This window comes from Fragaria vesca, linkage group LG2 (assembly GCF_000184155.1).
Source record: "Fragaria vesca subsp. vesca linkage group LG2, FraVesHawaii_1.0, whole genome shotgun sequence".
Lineage (NCBI taxonomy): Eukaryota > Viridiplantae > Streptophyta > Magnoliopsida > Rosales > Rosaceae > Fragaria > Fragaria vesca.
The window spans coordinates 28,849,938-28,857,201 of record NC_020492.1 but is presented as its reverse complement, the minus strand read 5'-3'; the positions used below and the strand labels follow the sequence as shown (position 1 = coordinate 28,857,201).

Sequence of the window (7,264 nt, the reverse complement as noted above, 5' to 3'; positions counted from 1 at the left end):
CCTGTAGATCATAAGTTTTCAACATCAAGAATGGCACAGGAATAAGTTACGCAAATTTCATTAACAATCTAAGAACAAAACTTTATAAAATTCATGTATAAAACATATTGTCAAAATCAGCACTCATAATCCATGTGATTAGAAATCCAAAGGCAGTAGGAACAAAATAGTAAATCCAAACCATAGTTTTACACTTTTGAGTCTTCTTGGCCGTGAAGCTTCAAAGGGGTGACGAACTAGCACAGGAAGGACTTTGGCAGCGTTGAGGAAGCTCTATTGGCTGCGTGCTTGCTCCTTGCGGCTTGGCACTCACACGAATTTTGAGAACAGAAGAGACAGAACGTTTTCTGAATTTTTGGCGGAAGAAGTGATGATGAAAACGTTGCTACCTTGCTCCCTTTTATACTGTCTTGGCCAAAACCCTAGCTATGCTCCTAGCCCTTGATTGACTTCTGATCCAATGGTGATGAATATTGTACAAAATCTTCCCTAGAAATCTCTGGAATGTCTTGCACAATAATTCTCTGCATGTGGCTTGAATACAGACCAGGTACACTCCTTGTTCTCCAAAGGAAATCCCAGCGATTAAGAACTTTCCCTCTTCTGCTATCAATCAGACTTTTGACAAAAATTCCCTTCCTTTATTTGTGCGCAAGTAGGGTTCCTGCAAGTGAAATAAAGTCAGATAAATAAGGTAAGATGGACATAATTTAAATGACGAAATTAAGGAAAGAATCCCTTAATTTCTGATTTATATTAACACATAAATCCTTTGATTACTGCAGAATTCGTCCTCCTCCTTTTATACACATTCACAGACTCCTATTCTAAGTTGGATTAGGTTTCCTGACTTCAAATGGATTCCCTGTCTCATAAGGAAAGAAAGTTTCCTAAATATTTTAGGAAAGTCAGAATAGGAAAGATTCAAAAGTAGTAAGTTTCCTAAATCAAAATAAGAAAGTTTTTTAAAATGAAATAAGCAAGTTTCCCTCTTCAAAACAAGAAAGTTTCCTAAATGACTTATCCTCAGATTTTGCGACTTAATGAGATTCCTTGCTGCACCAGGAATCCTCATTTGATTAGGATTTCTCTCAATTCTTGCTCTTTAACCTTCTTTTGTGTAAAACTGCCTCTTTTGACCTACAACACAGAAACAAGCTAGAAATGATATTATTAAGGAAATAACAAAGTTAAATAGGGTCGGAAATACATTAAGAATATAGCATAAAATGCGTGTATCAGGGCAAAAAAAAGTTTCCTTACATTCAAATGGGCAATTGAAAAAGATTATCATTGCAATAAGTATTGAGGGATTAAAATTAGTACTAAATTAACATTTTTTTAATAAAGAATCATTTTAATTAATTATTCTATGACAGTTAGAAAATTAAATGTTGTTACTTGTTAGTCTCGAACTCTTGATATGCCTAGTGGATGATCTCAGCTATCCTGGACGCATGTAATACTGCATGGAAGAATTTTGTATTATTCATAACCTTTCATTGTTCCGAGAAATAAAGAGATTACAAGCTTCTACGGATACATTAAACATCGTTTGAGAAAAATTATTTTCTAATCTTGAACTCTTCCATTTAATTGAAACACATCGGTGTGTCACCACCAAAAATGAGCTGCTTAGCTCCAAGACCAAATTAATTATATACAGAAACAATAGCTATGATTTGATCGTCATGACGATGCAGATAGAAGGACAACAAATGAGCAGGAACACATGAAGAATTCTTCCAAACCCTAGAGTGCAATTTTAGAATCTCCCTAGCTTTCTCTTTGGTCTTAAACTTGCAATCGACTTGAAGCACTAAACACAACTTGGCCACCGCACCAACATGCAACATTTCCATAACTACTGCAGAAGTTGCAGAGAACCTAGAAATGGAAAACAATATCCTCACCGCCCTGTCGGTTGCCATGTGCGAAATCCTAAATATCTTCTTGGACACGATGGCCAGCCCCGCCGCGTGCCTCAATAACTCAGCTCGCCCTTCTGTGCATCCACAGAGCTGGTCCAATGAGATCAGTATCAGCTCACATGCCCTCTTCTCTTGAGCTTCGAGAAGAGCCTCTATGAGGACAGAAACTGCGCCCCCTTCCACGGCCTTGATTCGGTTCCTTCCCCATGGACAAAGCTCCACAAGAAGCTTCAAAGCAGCTTTAGATGCTTGGTGGGAGACCTGATCTCGTACCACATTCATCGTCTCGATAAATAACTCAACTGTGGGGCTCATCATCCGGTTTGGATCTGCCAATTCGAAAACAGACCTCAATAAAATAGTTGCATGAGCTCGAGATTGGTAATCACCTCGTTTTAATACTTGTACCAATGAATCTATGATCTTCTCCCCATCTTTGCTCATTAGTTGTTTGAGACGAGATTCCAAGCTTCTGAGATAGAACAAGACTTCAACTGCCACTTCCATTGTCGATTGGTCGGTGTTGCTTATCAAAGAAGCAACGTATTCTACGGCTCCTGCTGCCTCCAAAGAGTTCCTGTGTTTTTCACCGTGGATTGCGGCCATGGATCTGAGCCTTTTGAGGCATTCGAGCTGCGTGTGGGGGAGCTTCCTCGCTTGGTTAATAAGCTTAACGATCTGGGTCTTGTCAAGCTGCGATGTCGGTGTTGGTATCCGCTCGACCCCATGAGAGGCGTTGAGGGTGCACCAAGCTTGGATTATACGGCGAAGAGTGTGGTTGGGAGTGAGATCTGCGTCCAACAATAATGGCTGCTTCGTTACGGGGCAAGCCTTGTTCTTGCCGGAAAATAACCATTTCTGGATGCTTTCCCGATCGTAGGTAATCCCCGTAGAGACTGTGACGGGATCTCTCATGACTTCAAGAGAAATGGGGCAGAGAAAGTGGGACGGAATATCAAATTCGGCCTCCATGTTAGGCCTCTTGGACAGAAGAAAGCGAGGTGATTGCATTAATTACATATAGCAAAGAAGTGATGTGAAATTGTTAGAAAAGTAGACAAGAGAGAATTAATTGGAGGGACGATGACTTCTGGACAAGATCGAAGATAAAGCTCATCAATTGAATGAAGAGATGTGACTCTCGAAATTGTCAAACAGTTGAAGTTTGGTTATGTATTTGGAAGCTGGGAAGGGAGGGCTTATGTATGATGGAGGAGGGAGGAGGGAGGAGGACGAGTGGTGATGCGAGTTGTCAACTCATAGGGAAAGTCAACACACAGAAATTGAAATATAATGCTCGTGAATTATTATGCCAATTAATTAGGACCTTTTCCAAGGTTTTGGAAGACGAATTCATATGACGTACGACTTCGATAAGCTAATAAATATATTCGATCACAAATGCAACTGTAGTGATCTGTTTTCGATTGTGCAAGTTAATGTTTTCTTATATAGGGGACATGTCAAACTGCTCATCGATCACACGTAGTAATTTCTCACTGAGATATATATGATTTAACTTATATAATTAGGATTCCCTTAATATTCGAAACAAAACATTTTGCATTAAACAATGTTATTCATTTTGCGCTAAAGTCATCTTGAGCTGATCTCTTCTGACGGAACACTCTTGTAATATGGAACTCTTTTAAAATTGCATGGTCAGAAACAACTCAGAATTATATTTTTCCAAGGAAACTGATATATATATATCATAATTAGCTAATAATATTTTGTAGCTCTTTTATCTCTTGTGTTGCATGTGTGACACAGACTTCCTTTTAAAGGGGTTCGGACGAAATAGCTTCATATCTTAAAACAGATCATTAATAGTTGATCAGAGTGGATTCTACGTACCAAGGTGTATTTGCATTATTAATATTTTAGGTTTTAATTTTGTTAATGGTATTAGAATACATACATGATAATACGATGTGGATGACCGAATTAAAATATTACATATTAGTTGCTCGTTCACTTGCCCCTTGGTGCGTAAAAGAATTTTCGATACTCGAAATGCTAATTGCTTAATTCTATGTTTTGGACTTCTGATTTCTTATGATCTTCAATGTTTTATAAGAATCACTTATAAATTTGGTTAAAAATATACTAACGGTAAAATTTCAACAAAACCCAAAGGCCTAATAAGCATTGGCGGAGCCCAAGTGATAATTTGAAGTTAAGAAAAAAAAACTACATCATGCACATTTTTTCTTCTTCATTCTTCCTATATCGGCTAATAATCGGATTACAAAACCCTAACACACACATGTAGATATCTCAAACCCCACTCCATCTTACACCTAATTCTATTTAAGCTTTGTGGCCTCGTTTTATAAGATTTAGTTAGCTTTTCATAAAAATTTCTCACACAATACATCAAGATTTGTAAAAAAAATTTGATATTATAATTAACCTGAGTAACAATTGAATCTTGGCTCCGCCATTGCTAATAAACCATTAAGCTAGGCCAATTCGATCACCATCATAATCACCAACTAGTAAATAGCCTGAAATCCATACCCACACAACTCACTCTCTCTCTGACATAATAGCCTCTCATGTCTTCCGCTTCACTGTTCATTATCTTCTTCAATTACCCAATTAAATCGCTAGCTTTCAATCCTTTCTTTCTTCCTTTCTACTCATCGATGGCTGAGGGTTTTAAGCCCTATCACGTCCCTCAACAGAGCTGGGTCATTCCTTGTATATTGAATATTCTTGTACTTCTGAAGTTGAAATAGATCGATGTGATGCCTTAGAGAGGAGGCGTCGTCGGTGTTGCAAAGCGTGCCCATCTGGCTTAACTATCTCCCTGCAATTGGGAGCATTTGACTTTCTATCTCTAGACTAAGTAAACAGTAGTTAATTAATGTATCTACATTGTATAATTGAGATCAGATCATGGGGCTGCAAGGGCTGGTGCCGACAGCTTCTTTGGTCGAGCACTCGAGCTCATGCCGTGCAAGTGGGTCGGTCCATCTGACTTTGACCCGCTGCTTTCCTTCTTCAAGCCCATGCATTAGTATATATGCTGCGCTGAAGTGAACCACCAAACTTCGGCTTCTTTTACTTTCTTCGAAACGCACTCAAACCTCTGCGCATGAGAGTCCCTCATCTTACTTAAAGTTATAATGAATCCTTTTGTGCAGTAGGCATATTTTTCATACTGTTTTCCGAGCTAATTATATCAGGCTCCGGCAATCCACGATAGGGCGCTCTGTGTTTGCCGAGACGCTAGATGTAAAAGTAAAAACAATAATTACGACTTTTATGAAAATTTTCATTAACCAATTAATTAAATTTAATACCCACTTTGATAATCAATGGAAGTTAATCATTTTTATGCTAACAAGTTAATTAAAAAAGTCAAATATTAAATTGAAATTCACAAAAATGGAAAGAAATATATATATAGGAAAATGCACAAAATTCTTTAAAGTAAAGCCCAGCTAAATGAAAATTTGTTTCCAAGGCCTATTTCAATTAACCATGATACAATGACAGATTTACCCTCACTCTCATTAAACTACCTCCTCTTTCTCTGTTGTCACGAAAGTCTCCCTCTCTCTCTCTCTCTGAGGCTCGATCTAGTTCACCTTCATGGCTCCATCACCACGCAGTCCATGCCTTCATCTCCAGCGGCGATCGATGTCTCGCTTGAGCCGATCTTCGGTTCGATCAGGTCAGAGTTGAAGTAGATGATGCGGCGGACGCTGGACTGGAAGAGATCGGCAAGGTAGATGCGCTCGTAGTTGAGTGGCTGTTCCAGACTTGATCGAAATCTCCATCGATGACGGTCGAGGCGCCACCACGGCCACCAGCATCCGGCGGACGACGTCGTTTTGTCAAGGAAGCATCGATTTTGGGAATGGTAGTGGTTAAGCTATAGTTAATTTCTTTTTAACTAGGGGTAAGTAATATTATTGGGGGTATTTTACTGGGGGTCAGTAATTTTTCTTTTGGTTTCGTTTTGGTTGGAAATTGCATTCTTCTTCATTTTTCTGGCTTTAACAGAATATTATGGGTCAGTACTGAGGTCAATAGCTAATTACTGGGGGTCAGTAATTTTTCCTTTGGTTTCGTCAATGTTCTAAAAAAGTTAGGCGCTAGTCGGGCGGATAGCCGGTGACTAGCACTTAGGCGGCTTAATCGAGAGATTAATCGGTTTTCTAGCTCTCTAGACGGAAAGAGTGAAGCACCACCTAGCGCCTAGGCCCTAGGCGGGGATTAATCGGCTCTAGGAGGAAATTTTTAGAACATTGGGTTTCATTTTGGTTGGAAATTGCCTTCTTCTTCGTTTTTATGTGCTTTGACAGATTATTGGGGGTCAGTACAGAAGTCAATAATTGATTACTAAGGGGCAGTAAACATTTTTCATCATTACTGCCCCTTAATAAGATTTTATTGACCTCAGTAGAAGTTTACTGCCCCCTAATAAAATCTCAGTAGAAGTTTATTGCCCCCCAATAAAATATTTTTCATTATTACTGCCCCATAATTAAACTTCAGCGATGGTGCAGTATACTTCCGCCAAGGTTCGGTGACATTTAAAAAAAAAAATCTGGCGAGATTCCGGTGACATTTTAAAAAATAGGCAAAATTCCGGCGACCGGCGAAATTATGGTGAGGTTCCAGCCAACTCTTCTCTCTCTTCCATTTCCTCTCTCTCTATGCATGTTTAAGACTAGAACAGGGACAAGTGTGCCCTGTGGATCACATTGTACCGATACTGTCCTAACTTAACCACCTTTAAGGTGTTAGGTTTTAACCACAAAAGGTCTCGGTATAATTGGATATGATCCATCCACTTATAAGTTATATTTTATTTATCCCTTTTCTGATGTGGGATCTTTCCTCTCGAACAGGGGTGAGAGCAAAATACTCTAAAATAATATTGTTTGTTAAGACTTTAGGTAAAAATTTGTTCATTTGGGCACAAATAGATGTACCTTATATTGGAATGGGCTCTTAAAAAAGATTGTCATTGAAATGGGGAATGAGGGGTTGAAATTAATATTCAATGGGCATTTTCCCGCAAATGAGCAAATCGAGCCGGAGGTGAAGGATTGGCGGTATGGTGATGGAGCTGAACTAGATCGAGCCGGAGATCGGCTCAAGCGAGACGTCGGTTGCCGCCGGAGATGAAAGCAAAGACTGCGTGGTGATGGAGACATGGAGGTGAACCAGATCGAGCCTTAAAGAGAGAGAGAGAGAGAGAGAGAGAGAGAGAGAGAGAGAGAGAGAGAGAGAGAGAGAGAGAGAGAGAGAGAGAGAGAGAGAGAGAGTAGTAGAGTAGAGTAGTAGTAGTAGTAGTAGTAGTAGTAGTAGTA

The 7,264-nt window shown here is 39.3% G+C and overlaps 1 protein-coding gene across 1 annotated transcript; it reads right to left on the bottom strand.

Annotated features, from left to right (window-relative positions):
* Positions 1–1,466: 1,466 nt before the first annotated feature.
* Positions 1,467–3,106, bottom strand: LOC101307560 (E3 ubiquitin-protein ligase PUB23-like). Its single transcript, XM_004291623.1, has one exon. The coding sequence runs from the start codon at positions 2,940–2,942 to the stop codon at positions 1,653–1,655; it is 1,290 nt and encodes a 429-aa protein (XP_004291671.1). The 5' UTR covers positions 2,943–3,106; the 3' UTR covers positions 1,467–1,652.
* Between the last annotated feature and the right edge of the window lie 4,158 nt (positions 3,107–7,264).

Coding starts and splice junctions, on each gene's coding strand:
- LOC101307560 (XM_004291623.1), bottom strand. CDS start 2,942: ATGCAATCACCTCGCTTTCTTCTGTCCAAGAGGCCTAACATGGAGGCC.